Source organism: Rosa rugosa, chromosome 4, assembly GCF_958449725.1.
Source record: "Rosa rugosa chromosome 4, drRosRugo1.1, whole genome shotgun sequence".
Taxonomy (NCBI): domain Eukaryota; kingdom Viridiplantae; phylum Streptophyta; class Magnoliopsida; order Rosales; family Rosaceae; genus Rosa; species Rosa rugosa.
The window spans coordinates 30244346-30263388 of record NC_084823.1 but is presented as its reverse complement, the minus strand read 5'-3'; the positions used below and the strand labels follow the sequence as shown (position 1 = coordinate 30263388).

At 39.5% G+C, this 19043-nt stretch overlaps 1 protein-coding gene and 1 pseudogene across 1 annotated transcript; one reads left to right on the top strand and one right to left on the bottom strand.

Annotated features, from left to right (window-relative positions):
- Positions 1–5492: 5492 nt before the first annotated feature.
- LOC133744629 (long chain base biosynthesis protein 1-like) lies at positions 5493–7977 on the bottom strand (annotated as a pseudogene).
- Positions 7978–10133: 2156 nt separating this feature from the next.
- Positions 10134–13446, top strand: LOC133744627 (uncharacterized). The gene is made up of 4 exons (XM_062172702.1): positions 10134–11532; positions 11607–12260; positions 12395–13017; positions 13102–13446. Exons 1-4 carry the CDS (start codon positions 10134–10136, stop codon positions 13444–13446), a joined length of 3021 nt encoding a protein of 1006 aa, XP_062028686.1.
- Positions 13447–19043: the final 5597 nt, after the last annotated feature.

Below are 19043 nucleotides of genomic sequence, written 5' to 3'. Positions count from 1 at the left end.
TTGTGCCATAAATCGGTGGAGGTGATGGTAAGATGACAAGCTGAGCGTGCGGTGGAAAAGGAAGGACTGGTTTTGGACTTCTCCGTCGCTAATGCCATCAAATAATATAATCCGTTACGTTGTTCACCCAAACCAATCGTCCTCCTCGTAGCCAGATCCTGCAAAATACACCAATATGGGTAGAAAGTCACTGAACAATTCAATCCTCTCGTCAATCGACTAACCGATAATAAATCGACTTTAAATTTAGGCACAGATAACACATCATGAAGATAAAACATGGTACTCAGTGGTATTGATCCTTTTTCAACAATGTCAACTTTATCTCCACTAGGCAATAAAACGGGTGGTAATGAGCAATTATTATTTTTATGCAATAATCGCGTAGAAGAAGTAATATGATCGGTCGCACCGCTGTCAATGATCCAATTGCGGGAAACGACTTTAGACAAACCTGGTTTTGTCACGACATTAGCTTTGGAACCTGAGCTGGCATTTGAATCGGGCTTCAAAGTCGGATTACTAAGGACAGCCATAAACTGTTTAAACTGGGCTTCAGTGAGAGTCATCGTCGGCCCATTACCATCTTCAACTGCTTCACTAACCTGATTTGCTGAAGGCATTGCCGTTCTTGATTGCTTCGAAAAACCAGTGCCCTGTTTTGCTTTAGGATGACCTGGGGGATACCCAATTAATTGATAACAAGTCTGTACCCAATGACCCTGATCTCCACAGTAGGTACAATGCGGTCTCCCCCTGCCGGATCCTTGACGCCGTTTTGTGTCAACACGGCGTCCTTCCTGGGACCCAAAACTACGATCTGGACGTTGATTTTGGCGATCATTCCTCTCAAAACGTCCCCCTCTTCCTGAATTGTAATTGGATCTTCCTGGATTGCGCACGGCCATTGTGGCGCTTGAGGATTCTGCAGTGGGATGAGAAGCACAAAGAGAACGTTGCTTCTCATCCTGAGCAACCGCTGCATATGCTTTATGGACTGTTGGTAAAGGAACCATCAAAAGAATTTGTCCGCGAACGGAACTGTAAGTATCATTCAGCCCCATCAGAAATTGCATGAGTCTTTGTTGTTCTGCCTGTGGTCCACGAGATATCTCGGAATAGGTAGCTAGTTCATCCCATAGGCTCTTCAATTTTGTATAATAAGCTGAGACTGACAGCTGTTCTTATCGGAGACAGGCGATCTCTCTCTGAATTTCAAAGATTCGTGGGGCGTTACCTTGAGAGAACCGTTCACGAAGGTCTTCCCATACTTCGTGAGCGGTAGGATAGTAGATGACACTATCACTGATTTCTAGATCTACTGTGTTAATGATCCATGAGTGGACCATATCATTGCAATGTGACCAAGTAGCATAGCCTTCTGGATCGGTCTCTTCTGAGGGAGCCGTTATTGTACCATTCACAAAACCCAGCTTGTTCTTGGAATTCAGAGCTAAAGTCATAGCCCTCTTCCATCCTGCATAATTGTCTCCATTCAGAGGTTTAGAGACAAGGACTAGCCCCGGATGATCTGAATGATGGGTGTAATAAGGATTAGAAAGGTCTGATTTTGACATTTCAGATATAGGAGGATATATTAGAGGAATCGGCATATGATTTGCCATGGTCTTTTGAAGGTGGAACATCGTCTTTACCCATGTTGGTTGGGTCGGTGAGAGACTAGAGAGCAGGCTACACGAGAAGATAGAGTGCAGCAGGGAAGAAGAAGAGTGAAGATCTAGTCCTGCTCTGATACCATGAAAGAAGGAGGAATCGATGGACTGAAGTAATAATTTCATTAACATAGAATCGTATCCTTTATACAAGGGTGATTACAGAAAGTTCCTACAAATCTGGAATCTATTTACTACCTAAAATACATACAAGGAAGGCTACAACTATTGTACAATTCAGATGATAGAGCAATCTGCAATAATATGACAGATATGCTATAATATGACAGATCACTTTCCTTACAAAACAGAAAATGAGTAGATGGTATGGACAAGGCTAACTGGACACCCAATCTGACTGTCAATGCTTCTGCAACCAAAGATGAAGAAGCATGGGTAAATAAAACCTTCCCAGATACAAGTGAACCAGAAGAGTTCCTAGCCACAGCAGCTAGTCCTGTTCCTTCCAAAGTCCATGAAGCATCAGTATTTATTTTTATCTGGGAAGGCAAAGGAGGGGACCATTTTGGTTTGGGAGGGGGACGCAAAGACACTAACTAATTATCCATTTGAAGAGAAGGATCCATAAACTGATCCAAAAACTCTGAAGATGCATTGAAAGAAAGAGAGGCCATTAAGAAAGGATTAGGTTGAACATCATTAAAAACACAGTGACATCGATGTTTCCAAATGTTCCAAAGAAGAAAACTGATATGAGTATAAACAGTGGTTCGAAAAGAAGAAGTGGTTGAGAGAGGAAGATGTAAATGGGTAAACCATTTATCCAAAGTGGTGAGCTGTTGGAGAGGAGGGCGGTAACCAAGTGGATGGATAAACCAAGTCTTTAGAGACCAAGGGCAGGCCAACAGTATATGCTCAATTGTTTCTGGAAAAAGATGACAAAGAGGACATAAGGGATCCTTAGCCAGTTTTCTACGAAACAAATTAGCTTTAGTAGCAACAAAATTAGAAACAGCTCTCCAAAGAAAAGTTTTAATTTTTGGAAGAGTTTTAAGTGCCCAAACCTGTTTCCAAAGAAGAGGGTTGATAGAAAAAGAGGAATGAGGGTGGGGAATAGGATGGACAAAAGTAAGAGAATGGGCAGCATGATAACCAGAACGAACTGTATAAGAACCTGTTTTCTCCAAAGGCCAGATTAATCGGTTAGGCCGATTAGGCGAGACTAAAGGAATAGCCTGTAATTGAGAGTCAGTGATAGAGGCTTCAATAGCAGTAAGATCCCAAGTGAGAGAATTCCAGTTAATTAAAGAGTCAACATGAAGTTGAACATCAACTGGTGTATGGGGGATCAGATGCATACCAGGGAGATGAGGAATCCAATTAGAATGTCAGACTGGAACATGAAGGCCATTCCCAATTTGCCAAGCAACATTGCTAGTGAGAAGGTCCCTTCCATGAAGAAGACTTGACCATAGCCAAGAAGTTGAAGATCCTTTTCGAGCAGTGAAGAAAGTATCCAGAGGAAAGTACCATGCCTTAAGAATACGAACCCAAAGTGCTGAAGGGTTTGTTAGGATACGCCAGCCTTGTTTACCCAAAAGTGCCTGATTGAAATCTTGGAGGTCACGGAAGCCCATCCCACCTTTAGCTTTGGACAACCCTAAACTTGACCAACTCATCCAATGAATACCCGAGTCTCCATTATTTCCCCACCAAAATCGTGCAATAAGAGAATCAATCTGATGGCAAAGTGTTTTGGGAAACCGAAAAACACATCATGGGATAAGCTGGAATTGCCATAGCTATTGACTTAATCAAAATCTCCTTTCCAGCTTGTGTTAAGGAGCTATTGTTCCAACCTTGAAGCTTACGATTAATAGAGTCTCTGACATAAGCTAAAGCAGAGACTTTGGATCGATCTACCCCAAACAGTGGGGAGACCCAAATATTTGTCTGGATTAGAGACAGAAGAAACTCCAATAATACCATAAATATGAGTAATCAAATTGACATCCGTGTTGGGGCTGAAAAACAATGTTGACTTTGAGTAATTGATTTGTTGACCTGATGCAGATGCAGTACTATAAGACTGAAGCAGAAACAGAAGATGAGAAGCATTAACTTGTGTAGCATCAAAGAAGAACAGCGAATCATCCGCAAATAAGAGATGGCTAATCTTGGGTGCAGAGGGTGTGATTTGCAGAGGAGTAAGCCAATGAACAGCACAAGCTTTGGAGACCATTGTTGATAAAACATCACTGACAAAAATAAAGAGGTACGGAGATAAGGGATCTCCTTGTCGTAAACCACGAGTAGGAGCAAAGAAGGCAGAAGGTTTACCATTAACCAAAATTGAAAGTGTCACTGATCTGACACAGTTCATTATAAGCATAACCCAATGAACATGGAAACCCATCTTGAGAAGCACAGCATGAAGAAAGTCCCACTCAACAGAATCATAGGCTTTAGAAATATCAAGTTTCAATCCAAAAGCTCCCAATCCCATATGGCGTAGGAGCTTGAGATGATGGAACATTTCATGAGCTACCACCACATTATCCTGAATTTGCCTGCCAACCACAAAAGCTGCTTGGTTTTCAGAAATTAACTCAGGCATGTAGGGCTTCAAGCGATTAGCCATAACTTTTGACAAGATTTTATAGGAAAAGTTACATAGTCCAATTGGCTGAAACTGGAAAGCATGCTCAGGATGAGGGACCTTCGGAAGTAGTACCAAATGAGTCTTGTTAAGCTCTGATAAAAGGTTACCAGTTTGGAAAAAGGAAGCCGTAGCTTGATGGATGACCTTATTAACAATAGTCCAATAAGTCTGATAAAAAAGATCGGGAAAATCGTCTGGACCAGGTGCCTTGAGGGATCCCAAACCAAAGATAGCTTGTTTAACCTCTTCCAAACTAACAGCAGCTAACAAAGATTGATTCATTGAAGCAGTAACCACTGGGTCAACAAGGAGAAGAATATCAGATAAATTTCGTGGTCCTGCTGTGGTGAAAAGTTGTTTATAGTAGGATAGAAAAGTATCATCAATGGATATATCTGAGTCCATCCACAAGCCATTGGCATTTCGAAGACAAAGTGTAAGTACCACTACTAGAATTATGGCCCCAGACATCAGCCAAAAACCGATGAGAAACAAAAATCCGACCGATGTCTTTGTGGGTGATGAGAAAGATCTGGAAAATGCAGACATCGATTTTTAGCCGATGTCAAGTATTCGTGTAGACATCGGTTCCTAATTATAAATCGATGTAAATAGGTTTAAATGATAACAAACTTACATGTTTTACTATTGTTAAACCCACATTTTATTGTATTTAATGCTTAAAGAAATATAGATTATACAACACAAGTTTGCGTTTTAACATCGTTATTGATTTAAGAACCAATGACTGATACTGTTGCAGACATCGGTTCCCATTTTGGAACTGATGTCTGGTACTCAGTAACATATCGTTTTCGACAAAAAATCGATGTCTGTATATTTTAGTAACATCGATTTCCATTTTGGAACTGATGTCTGGTACTCAGTAACATATCGTTTTCGACAAAAAATCGATGTCTATATATTTTAGTAACATCGATTTCCATTTTGGAACTGATGTTTGGTACTCAGTAACATATCGTTTTCGACAAAAAATCGATGTCTGTATATATTTCAGTAACATCGATTTTCATTTTTGAACTGATGTATATGTATTACTAGACATCAGTTTTTATGGTTAAAACTGATTTCAACTTTATATCTAGACATCACATTCTATAAAGAGGATGATGTCCACAAAATATATAGCTGCTGTTATAAATTGCAATTTCGATAGTTGACGAGTGATTTGAATATTGGGCTATTATATCTGAAATCATCATCCTTAACAGTTTACAAAATGGGCAAAATAAAACCCCAATTCACCTACTACAAGGCTAGCCTAGCAATTAGTATTCATGTTTGTTCATAATTGCTACAAAAATGTTAATTAAAAGCTAGCCTAACTCAAAAAAGAGGCTTTCCCAACTTCTTGAATATAAGCAACCCCCATTACACCTGACAATCCTGCACATCACAGCACAATACTCAATCAAGAGGATGCCAGCACAAGGCATGTGATAAGCGACTGCTAAGACACTACTAATCAAGTGATGACTATACTGGCCGTGCGATATCAAACCAAGAGAAACACACATGCACATGAAAAATGAGATCAAACACACATTCTTTTGGACATAATATATTATATCCAGGCAAAGACATAACCATTATTACAATAAGACAAAAAAATTCTTGTTAGAATTCCGTTCTATTGATACACACATCAGTAACCATATCAGTTTCACAGAATATAATGACCATACCTGGTGATCAGTAACTCTAGCACTTCCAGTGCAGAATCCTCCTTCTGCGGCTAAGGCGTGTCCCATTGCAGCAGTAATTATATCTATCTTTTCAACCTACAGATATCACACCACTGGAAAATCACAAACTAACTATGAATCAATATATTCTGATCTTTTTTTCTTTTTTAAGGGTGTTTGAAAAATACCAGAACCCCGCAAAATTCCGTGAGACCTCGTCCAGCTTTTCCAAGGACACCAAATGAGTTGCTCTCATCTAATAAAACACGAAACCTATATTTCTCCTTCAAAGTAATAAAACAACTATAACATAGGTAAATACTTAGCATTAGAAAGCGGGAACAGAGTACATGACAACAGAACAAATTCACCTACAATTACTAATCAACAAGTTATTCAATTCTCATTAAAAATGGAGGCAGTTTGCTAACATGGCAACTATGAAAGGATGAAAGGTCATCTTGTTGACTTTCCAGTGACAAAGCAAGCTCTTGCTTTTTAAGTACAATTGTCCTCTTGCTGACAATGGCTCTTTAGCATAAATTCATGTAGGAATGGAAGTCTCACATTTATTTTGCATAGTATTAGCAACCTCTATAATGAAATTGGATGATGTTTAGTTGTGTTTTCAAAGAACTCAGAACATGCCAAAAGAAATTGCAAAGGTATATTGTAATGCATAGACATAGATACCTGGTACACAGCTTCAACCACAATATAGCTAAGGAGTTTCTTAGCCCGCTTATTCTTCAGAGTGATTTCCTCCAGAGTATTCCTTAATAATTCCATGTCATTATGCTTGAAATACACAATTGTGCTTCTAGAAAGATGAAGACCATTTTGTATTCCCCAATGGACTCCTTCATCCCTAAAAAAGAGGAAACAAAAACCACTTTATATATCAATTCATGTCTAAACAGAAATGACTCATTCTCCAATGCAGATGTACATGACTCCTGAGATTAGACATTGCTATAAATACGCTATTCATGCTCTCATTCATATAGGACAATTATATCAGTAATATGAAAAGTTATCTCTTACAAGCAACTTCTCATGTCCTATCAATCCAAGATAATTTGCTGAAGCAAAGTTCACTACTTCTTTGCCATTGACTATTGTATGTGGCCCTGCAGCACTGAATAAATTCTACTCATTAGCAAAATCCCTTAGAACAAGGAATATACTGTTCTATATTTACCCATAGGCAACATCATTTTAACTCCAAGACATAACACTGAAGAAAATTGCAATAACCAATTATTTATTCTTCCAAAAAAAATAACGTACTGCTAATGGTCTCTCTCTCTCTCTCTCTCTCTCCCTGATAAAATTCAAAAAGAGGAACATCTAATTAAAGCATAGCTGAACTATGGATTGGTCTATGAAGAGCTAGGGACTAAGCTCACTCACCTTTCCAACACTGGGGGTTCATACTGCATATCTTCTGTGATAGGAGGAATGAGAGGTTCAGGAACCCATTCCTCACCTAGATCATCTATTTCCTACATGTACCAATACACTAGCAAAGTTCAGTTAAGAATCCAGGATACATGTCATATCAGAAAGCAAAAGAATCAGAAGCATATAATCAAACTAGACATTTAGCAAGTTCATATGTGGTGATATGCAAATAGTAGCATAACTAAAAACTTTATTCATTGAGACAAAAGTTGACAACTAAATTGGTCACACAGATCTTTTCTTTCAAATCCCACGAGGAAGTATAATCAAATTACAATTTACAACAATGCCTCAACACTTCTGACTCCTTGTTTTGTTAAGTTACGAATATAAAAAGCAGTTCAATGAAATTAACCCATATATATGAGCTTGAGCACTAATTGGAAGAATATGTGAGATGATAAGATCGCCGTATCAAAAGTTCATAAATTTAAGATTGGGTAATCAGGTCGGGTCTTACTATTTCGAGCAATAATGAGCTCTTGGAGCTCTGAGATCTGACTGTTGAACCCGGCGATCAACGAATCCAATGACGCCTCTGCTTTCTCCGCTCCCATCTCACTCTCTCTTCACAAGAAAAAGACGATGAAACGCCGGATAGAAAATCAGTATTGGTGGTGGGGAGAAGAGAGAGAGACCTACGTTGGTGGTGGTCGGAGAACGAGCTCGAGGCCGCTCAGGTCTGAGAACGAGCTCGGGGCGGGTCAGGTTGGAGAACGAGGTCGACGCGAAGAAGGAGGCACGCGCTGGAGTCAAAGTGAGAGTTAGTAATTAGGGTTTGTAAGTTTTAGACAAAGTGAAAAATTCTAAGTGTTGGGGAAACAAATATTTTGGTCCCCCCACGTATCTGAAAATTTCAACTTAGTCCCTCCGCGTTTTAAAAAAAATTTCCAACGAAACTTTTCTCATCGTTTCAGTTGGTGACTCATGTCTATAATAACAATAGAAATCGGTTTTTTCACAAATTGATGTTAGCACGATTTTTAACATCAGGTGCAATCCTGACCGATTTAATAGTGGCGATGTCTAATGACATTATTCTAGTAGTGTACATTGGACTATTCCTATTCAACACATGACTTTCCCAAGACCACAAGGAAATCAGAAAGTGCAAAGCATTAGGAGAGTATCTCTCCTACTTGTTCGGAGGCTCAAAGAAAATAAAAGAAGATCGCAGAATCGTATCATGGAGAGCAAATCAAGGAAGATAACTCTCACTGATCTCGAGATAAAGGTGTCTTTTAATCCATATCATTTTGCACGATTCTGAATTGATATGCATTGCTTTTAATTGATATGAAAAATCTCATTTGAGTGCATATCCGATTGAGACACTGTTTACAGTTAGAAAAGATTTGATTGTATATTCAAAACAGTCTTAAAACCTTTCCATGTTTATCTTATTCGGTGATTAAGAAAAGATTTGATTGAGGGGGAGTCTTGCTCCTCTATATAAGGTTTTCGAACTGATTCATGATGTAGAGTTTTTGGCGTTAGGCATCTTTAACTGTTTCATGTGTTGCATGATCTTCATAAACTGATTTATTAAAAACTCTCTTTGATATTTACCTTTCATGTTCACTGCATTCTTTCTCACATATCATACTTGAGATCAGTGAGCCCTTGATACAAGGCGAAAGGGAAAGATTGATTCGTTGAAGCTTACCAGACATTGAGAGACTTAAGTTTGCAGTATAGGATTTTCAAATTGTATACAAGTTAGCTGTGTTGCTAGTAACGTGGTTGTGTTGAATACTACGACTTGTGATCTGTAACAATTTGATTTAATAGTGGATTTGTTTCTCGTGTTGGCTACGTTAAAAGCCACGCAGTGAAGTTTCCTCAGTGGTGAGGTTTACACTGCGTCAACAATTGTTGAGGTCTTCCTAATTGTGTTGTTTATTTACAAAGCCTTGTTTGTTATTCAAAAACATAGGGTTACTGTTCCATCTAGTGTTTTCAATTGGCATCAGAGTGGGTTCTAGAACTTTCTAGTGATCCCGGGAATGATGGAACATTCACGTGACAGGGCTGGTGGTGGATCTGTAAATAGTCCTCCATGATTCGATGGCGGATGTGAAAAATATACTCAGTGGAAGATATACATGAAATCATATCTCTATGCTCAAGATGAACATGTGTGGAATATTGTAGAAAATGGCTGGAAGATACCTGAGGTAAAAGCAAAAGGAGAAAGTTCTTCGATCCATTGCCACTCCCAAACCAAGGAAGGACTGGACTGAGGAAGAAGTTCGTGATCTGCAAGCAGATTTCAAAGCTAAGAATAGCATTTTCACAGCCCTCTTTGAACGGGAAAAGCTAAGGATCAGTCACTGTGACACTGCCAAGCAGGCATGGGATCTTCTGCAGACTACATACGAAGGAAATAAAAAGGTACGTGCACAGAAATTACAAGCATTGATTTTTGAGTTCGAAACTATGACTATGGGAGATGATGAAACCGTGGATGATTTTCATGGTAGAATTCTTAAAATTTCCGGTCATTGTCGTAGTCTGGGGGCACCCTTTGATGAAGATAAGATAGTCAAAAAGATACTCAAGGCCTTGCCAGAAAAGTTTCATTCAAAAGTCACCAGTATGGAGGATTCATTTGATATTGATGAGTATCCACTCGATGAGCTCATCGGAAATCTCAAAACCTATTAAATGAGGTTAAAGCCTGACAAGAAATCTAAGGGTGTAGTGAAAAAGGTAGTGAAAGAGGCAGAAGAAGAAGAAGAAACACTTGATCTTGCTCTCTTAACAAAGGTGTTCAAGAAGTTTCTCAAAAGCAAAAACTCCATGAGGAGTCCCAGTGCTCCCCGAAAAAAATTTCACAGTAGCAGTAATGGAAATAGTGATTACGGTGGGAAGAATGGGAAAAGTAGCTTCAAAGGAACTCATTCAGGAAAAACCAAGTGTTATGAATGTGGAGGTTATGGTCATATTTCCACTGACTGTGGAAATAGAAAACATGGGAACAGTCAAAATAAGTCGCTACTATCAACATGGAGTGATGATGAAACTCAGGAAAGTGAAAATGTGGCATTTGTATCATCTTTATTAGCTGACTCTGAGAGTGATGAGATATTCTCAGATGATGAAACTACTATCCGCTGCAAGCAACTCTATAAGGCATCAAAAGCCACATTGATCAAGAACATGGAATTGGAAAGAGAAGTTGAGAAGTTGAAGGCTGAAAAAGGAGAGATGCAGCACCTGTTAAAGGAATCTCAGACCTTGTTGGATCAAGAACGGAATAGGTTCGCTGATGAATTAGCAAATGTGTCAAATGACGAAGAAGTGTCAGCATGGAAAAATGAGCGTCTGGAACTTAACAAAAAAATCAAAGTGCTGGAACTTGAGGTAAAAGGGCAACACGCTTTAAACTTAAATTTGCTAACAGAAATTGATTCCTTGCAGGATGAACTAAAAGTCACACAAGAAAAATTTACCAAGTTCGACATCAGTTCAGGAGCTATATCCAAACTGTTTGGATCAGGTAAAGCCCCACATGACACTTCTGGACTTGGCTACTCTGGTGAAAGTTCTAAAGGTACAAAGTTTGTAAAAGAAACTCGACAAACTGTTGAGAATAATGAATCCAGCACCGAACCTGTCAAAAGGATCAAGGAGCATAAATATGCTCAACAGGTAAAGGTTGACCAAGGAACTGCTACTGGTCAAAACAGGTATCTCAATTCCAAGAATTTTATTCCTACCTGTCATTACTGTGGTAAGATAGGACATATCAGACCTAGATGTAACGAGAGAATTAAGGCACAGCCTGTTCAAGGAAGGTGTAGTGTAGAATCACTACAAATTGAACTTAGAGATCAAAAGGAACTTATCAATAAGCTGACTGATTTATTTTCTACAAGCAACTTAAAAATTACCAAAGATAAACCTGTCTGGACTAGGAAAAGCAGTTCTCTTGCTCACACTGATGCTACTTGTCTTATCACATGTGTAAAACCAGGTGAAAAAGTGACACACATTGAGACCACCTATCTAGTTGCTCTAACAGCTTTGGAGGACAAACGCAAAGATTTCTGGTATGTTGATAGTGGCTGTTCGTGACACATGACTGGAGACAAAGCATGGTTCTCTTTCTTTAATTTGAGGATGAATGCACAACAGGATCTGTCACCTTTGGTGATGGGAGGAAAGCAAGCATACTAGCACGAGGCACTGTCAATACACCTGGCATTCCAAATCTCAAGAATGTACTCTATGTTGAAGGACTGACAACAAATTTAATTAGTGTCAGTCACTTGGCTGATGATTATGAAGATGTGTGGTTCAATAAACAACGATGTCTAGTGTTAAATCACAAAGGGGAAGGCATCATGGGCGGTAAGAGATCCTTTTATAATGGTTACCATATTAATGCTAATGAATCTTCTTCTGCGCAGTCTTGTCTTTCAGTGCAATCCACAGAGGAGACATTTGAATTATGGCACAGGAGACTTGGACATGTGAACTATCAAGATCTGCTAAAGTTAGCTTCCAAGCAATCTGTCAGAGGCTTACCATCCCTAAAAGGCAAGACAGGTAAGATGTGTGGAGGCTGTAAAATTGGGAAGCAGATCAAGACTCCTCACAAAGTGGTGAACTCAGCTACAACCACAAAAGTTATGGAACTGCTCCACATGGATCTTATGGGACCAACTCAAACTGAAAGTATTGGAGTTAAAATCTATATGTTGGTAGTGATAGATGATTTCTCAAGATTTACATGGGTAAATTTTCTAAAAGACAAAGCTGAAACATTTGAATCTTTTAAAAGTCTAAGTAAGAAAATGTTGATAGAAAAGAATCATCTAATCTGTGTATGATAAGGGTCAGATCTGATAATGGAATTGAGTTTAAAAATGCTGCTTTTACTAACTATTTCAATGAGCTTGGTGTTTCCCATGAGTTTTCAGCCCCAATCACTCCTCAACAAAATGGAATTGTTGAGAGGAAGAATAGAGTCCTTTTGGATATGGCCAGAGTCATGCTACATGATGCAGGTCTTAGCACCAACTTTTGGGCTGAAGCTATAAGCACTGCTTGCTACACCATAAATCGAGTCTTTCTCAGACCGGGCACTGACAAAACAGCATATGAACTTTGGAAAGGTAAGAAACCAAATGTAGGACACTTTCATGCTTTTGGAAGTATCTGCTACATTTTAAGGGATCGAGAACATCTTGGGAAATTTGATGCAAGGAGTGATGAAGGTGTGTTCCTAGGTTACTCCCTAAATAGTAGGGCTTATCGAGTTTACAACAAGAGAACTCGTGTGGTGATGGAATCTATCAATGTATCTATTGATGATCAGCTTGTCAAGCAAGAAGAGTCATATGCAGATACTTCTTCAACCTCAAACACACTGGCAGAATCTAAGTTAAACAATGATGAGGAAGAGGAAATAACTGATAACATTTTTGAACCTGCTCCGACAATGAGACAAGGTTTCAAACAAGTTCGAAAGGATCATTCTAGTCAAGACATCATTGGGAGAGTTTCAGATGGCCTAAGGACCAGAAGTCAAGCTACCACACAGGTAAGTCAAGATCAGGTAAGCCATGACAATGTATTGCTTTGTTTTATCTCTGAAAATCTGATGAACATAAATGTAATATCCCAGTTTGGTTTTGTGTCATTGGTTGAACTAAAAAATGCTAGGGAAGCCTTATTGGATGATCAATGGATTAGTGCTATGCAGGAAGAATTGAATCAGTTTGCTAGGAATGATGTGTGGTACTTAGTACCAAGACCTAGTAATTGCAATGTCATAGGGACTAAATGGATTTTCAGAAATAAAAGTGATGAAAAAGGGAATGTCATTAGAAACAAAGCTAGGCTAGTTACACAGGGATATTCACAGGTCGAGGGACTTGATTTTGATGAAACTTTTGCTCCTGTTGCACGACTAGAGTCTGTGAGATTACTTTTGTCTATGGCTTGTCATCTTAGGTTCAAACTGTTCTAAATGGATGTCAAAACTGTTTTTCTCAATGGTATATTACAAGAAGAAGTTTATGTGGAACAACCTCAAGGATTCAAAGATCCACATAACCTGGACCATGTCTACAGACTCAAGAAAGCCTTATATGGACTCAAGCAGGCTCCACGAGCCTGGTATGAAAGGCTTTCCACTCATCTTGTGGGAAAAGGGTACACGAGAGGATCAATTGATAAAACATTATTTGTAAAACATGTGAAAAATGATCTTATCATTACTCAGGTGTATGTTGATGACATTGTTTTTGGTTCTACATCTAAATATCTTGTCAATGAATTTCAATCTGTCATGGAAAGTGAATTTGAAATGAGCATGTGTGGTGAGCTAACCTTTTTCCTTGGACTGCAAGTAAAGCAACTTGATGCAGGTATCTTTCTCTCTCAAACCAAATATGTTGAGAATCTCATCAAGAAATTTGGCCATGAATCCAAGAAAGTGGTTAACAATCCCATGAGCACCACTACTAAGCTGAGCGAAGATCCGCATGGAAAATCAATCGATTCCACTCTCTATAGAAGCATGATTGGAAGCTTGCTGTATCTCACTGCCAGTCGACCTGATATTTCCTACAGTGTGGGAGTGTGTGCTCGATTTCAAGCAAATCCCAAGGAATCACACTTGGAAGCTGTCAAAAGAATCATCCGATATATTTCAGGTACAGTTAACTGTGGTATTTTCTATACCTTCGACACTAACGTGGAAATTGCAGGGTATTCTAATGCTGACTGGGGAGGAAACTTAAAGGATAGAAAAAGCACTTCTGGAGGCTGTTTCTTTATTGGGAACAATCTTGTGGCTGGGCACAGCAAGAAACAAAATTGCATTTCCCTATCTACTGTAGAGGCTGAGTATGTTGCAGCTAGGAGTTGCTGCACACAAATGCTTCATGATTATGGCATCGCTCAAGGTAAGTTGTCTATCTTCTGTGACAACACAAGTGCTATTAACATCACAAAAAATCCTGTTCAACACTCTAGAACAAAGCACATTGATCTTCGCTATCACTTTATTAGGGACTTGGTTGAGCAGAATATACTTCAGTTAAGTTTTGTGCCCACTGATAGTCAACTTGCTGATCTGTTCACAAAACCACTGGACACTGCAAGGTTTGAATTATTGAGAAATGCACTGGGGATATGTTCCAAGTATTGAGGCACAAGAATGTCTGTCCACTGTTGAGTGAGAAAATTGTGATCTTAGTGTACTTTGACCACTGTCACTATTGAATTGCACATATATTCAGTTATGTATCCATTATTTCCATGCCTTATTCTGGACAAAAATTGTGTACTCATGTTTAGTATCTTAATCAGTTAAACTTCTTATGCACTCTCACTTATAGCTTACGTGGTGGCATGCTCCTTGTTTACTGTCAAGAGAGCATCGGTGAAGTTGGAGAACTGCCCAAAATGCTCAGATGTTTCATTCCTTCTTCTCAAAGTAATCAGGTCCTAGTTGTGGTGAACTTTCTAGGATTTGTAAGAAACGAGAATGGATAAATGTAGTCCTCCTCTCAAAGTAATCAGGCCCTAGTTGTGGTGAACTTTCTAGGGTTTGCAAGAAACGAGTTGGTGGGTGACCTATGTACATAAATTGTGAAAATACAAACAACAACTCGAGACTCTCTCCATGGAGCATCCTTGTTATGCTTAGTACCCTAAGATCGTCTGGTCTGGGAGTTACTAAGAAGGGTCTTGTTACATGAGTTCTTGTCGTTACAAAATAAAGAAGTCTATGACTCAACTAAAATAAGTACCTGGGAACAATGTTTCCTACTTCTCCTAGGAGACTTCCTGAGCTCAGTTTATATGATCAGTTCTTCTCCTTCACTTCTCCTCTCTTTCACTAAACCTGTTTCTAAGCCCCACGTACTGTTTATACTCACATTTGTCACAGGTTTACTCCTTAAGGTCTAATATTGAGTACCAATTCTATTTGTTGATAGAATACATCATGGTTGATGCTTTGAAATATGTTCCTTTCACTAATTGATTTGTGCTCTCTGTGTTTCGACTATGCTATATTTTCTCCTTCCATTATGACAAATGCATTCATTTCTTCGATACTTGGCAGCGGCATATATTATGTGATATAATTGCAGATTCTGGGAATCTATATTTCTCTTAGACTATCTATATTTGACTGCCATCTGGTTGCACTTAATTTCCTTACTGATTAAGCCTAAGTTGAGGGGGAGACGTTATTTGCATGCGTGTATCTCGGAACCATAACTTGTAATAATTCCTCTCCTTCTTGGAAACGCTATCTCCAACTGGCCTGTCTCTTCGCTTTCTCTAACCCTACTGATTCGATATAAATCCCTTCTATCATACCTCTCTCGGATTTCACTCTGGTTTGTCTAAGTGTGCAGGCCTTTCAAACTCTCTCATCATGGTTCACACGAAGATCACCTTACGCATTGGTGGACATCGGCGTCTCCCTCCTCCCGAGGAGGGCCGCCAGGCCGCTGCCAGAGCCGGCTTCCTCCATCCTGGCATGCATCACGAACGAAGCCGGAGTCCTCCTCCTCTCTCTCGTCAGCCTTCTCACCTTCCTCCTGAAGCATCTTCCTCTGCCTTGCCTTCTCCAGTCTCTCTGGACAGTCTTCGTGACACCGTCCTGGTGGCTGACCAGCGGATCGCTTGCCTCACAAATGATATGGATGATATGCACTCCCTCCTTGTCCGCACCAACCACACTCTGACCCACCTCCTCAAGGAAGTCCGGAACATGCAGCGCTACCCTCCTGGGTTTGGCGCTCCTGGTCCGTCCACTGATGTCAAGGAAGAAGATGCACCGGAGGACAGCACTGCTTCCATGGATAGCGAGGAGTTTCAGGACACCGTGACCAAAATGCTGGAGGAGTTTGATGTGCCTTCCCATTCAAAGGGGGAGAAGTAAACACAATTTTCTTTCTGTTTCTACATCTTATTTTTTCTTGAACAATATTTAGTTTGGTTTTGGGTTTGTAAGTGCATAAGCACAGACCTTTTGGGATGCTTATTATTTGGAGGCTTATTATTATTATTTGATATTTGTTTTGATGGCTTGGATTTGGAAAAGGATGGAAACTGATTCCTTAATCCAAGTAGCACTTTTTTTGTTCATGATAAGTGGCTGTCTGTGAAATCTAACATGTAGGAGTACAGAGATGAAAATTGTCATGTGTTGAATGGGAATGCCCAAAGGGGGAGATTGTAAGTACATTGAACTATTCATATTCAACACATGACTTTCCCAATACCACAAGGAAATCAGAAAGTGCAAAGCATTAGGAGAGTATCTCTCCTACTTGTTCGGAGGCTCAAAGAAAATAAAAGAAGATCACAGAATCGTATCATGGAGAGGAAATCAAGGAAGATAACTCTCACTGATCTTGAGATAAAGGTGTCTTTTAATCCATATCATTTTGCACGATTCTGAATTGATATGCATTGCTTTTAATTGATCTGAAAAATCTCATTTGAGTGCATATCCGATTGAGACACTGTTTACAGTTAGAAAAGATTTGATTGTATATTCAAAACAGTTTTAAAACCTTTCCATGTTTATCTTATTCGGTGATTAAGAAAAGATTTGATTGAGGGGGAGTCTTGCTCCTCTATATAAGGTTTTCGAACTGATTCATGATGTAGAGTTTTTGGCGTTAGGCATCTTTAACTGTTTCATGTGTTGCATGATCTTCATAAACTGATTTATGAAAAACTCTCTTTGATATTTACCTTTCATGTTCACTGCATTCTTTCTCACATATCATACTTGAGATCAGTGAGCCCTTGATACAAGGCGAAAGGGAAAGATTGATTCGTTGAAGCTTACCAGACATTGAGAGACTTAAGTTTGCAGTATAGGATTTTCAAATTGTATACAAGTTAGTTGTGTTGCTAGTAACGTGATTGTGTTGAATACTACGACTTGTGATCTATAACAATTTGATTTAATAGTGGATTTATTTCTCGTGTTGGCTACGTTAAAAGCCACGCAGTGAAGTTTCCTCAGTGGTGAGGTTTACACTGCGTCAACAATTGTTGAGGTCTTCCTAATTGTGTTGTTTATTTACAAAGCCTTGTTTGTTATTCATAAACATAGGGTTACTGTTCCATCTAGTGTTTTCACGAAGAATGTGATTTCATTGTCGACGCTTAGTGGCAGATTGATGAAAGAACCTGGTATTATTATCTCCAAGTTTTAACCAAGAGATCCGGGATCGCTGATGCCAAAACTTCTCTTCCAAAAGCCATAACTCTTCAATATGCTTTGTAATGAGTCTGATTTGAGGGGCAGCATCTGGAACAGGACTGTTGTGCAAATGGTTAAGCCGTGTTAGCAATTGATCAACTTGCTTATGATAATTAGGAAAAGTCTTCTGGCACCATGTAGATAAGGACTTTTGACAAGCTTTTAGATTGGCAACCCAAATAGGCATAGCTAGATTTAATGGTGCAGAGAGCCATGCCTGAGAAATTATATGTTCGCAAGAAGCTGCTGAAGTCCATATATGTTCAATTCGAAAGAGTTTGGGAGAGTGAGTCTCCTTTAGATGAGAATCAAAGAGCAGAGGACGATGATTAGATCCTACAATAGGCAAGTTAAAAACTTGGGAATAGGGTAAAGCAGCACACATCCTAGCATTTCCTAAACAACGGTCCAGTCGTTCTTTCATGACCAACTGATCATGTTGGAAACGAAACCAAGTAAAACAAGGGCCCTGAAAATGCAGATCACGAAGACCTGTGTGATTGAGAAAGTTGTGAAAAAGATCCATTCTCCATTTGTGAGGGACAACCACCCCATTTTTCATCTGACCAAAGAACATCATTGAAATCCCCCAAACAAATCCAAGGTAAACTTTGAACTGAGAAGTAATGACACATATAACACCAAAACAACTGCTTCAAACTTTCAGTAGGGTTGCCATACACCCAAGATATTTTACAATCCTCATTTACAAAATACACCTCGATGTGGAAATCCTCTGTTTCGATGTCTGTTATACACAAAATGGCCAAGCCGCCAGAACTAGTATTTACAGGATCAACTACTACATAGTTATCATACGTAAGTTGAGTCTGCCAAAACGAGACTATCTTTTCTTGTTGATGAGTTTCCATAAGGAAGATAATCTCAGGGTCATACTTTCGCCATAGCCTGCAAAGAGCCTTCGCTGTCAAGGAGGACCCCAAACCTTGACAGTTCCAGGAGATGAGCCTCATTCGGAACCCGTAGCTGCACCTGGCGAGCTACCTATGCCATCGCCCTTGCTACCAGAGGAGACAGAGGACGGATTGAGATTACCAAAGGATGAAGTCTCCGAATTAATTGATACCATAGAAACAGCAGATTGGACCAAAGAAGATATTTCCATATCAGTTGAAGAAACGGAGTCAAGAGTGGTACCCACCAAAGTTGCTAAAGTAGGTGTTACTTCAATTGTGGCTGCAATTTGAGAAACCGGAAGCTTCTTGGGACGACCACAGTGACCTTTAGCCAATGGGGGACGGCCCCGCCGAGGTTTAGGTGCTGCTTGAGACCGCGGAACAGGGGGAACAGAAACCTCCAGATCT

What these genes read in the sequence shown, in the direction of transcription:
- LOC133744627 (XM_062172702.1), top strand. Translation starts at nt 10,134, where the DNA reads ATGAGGTTAAAGCCTGACAAGAAATCTAAGGGTGTAGTGAAAAAGGTA. An exon ending in AGATTTCTGGTATGTTGATA is followed by an intron (nt 11,533 to 11,606) that starts GTGGCTGTTCGT and finishes AATGCACAACAG; the next exon opens with GATCTGTCACCTTTGGTGAT. An exon ending in GAAGTCAAGCTACCACACAG is followed by an intron (nt 13,018 to 13,101) that starts GTAAGTCAAGAT and finishes GTAATATCCCAG; the next exon opens with TTTGGTTTTGTGTCATTGGT.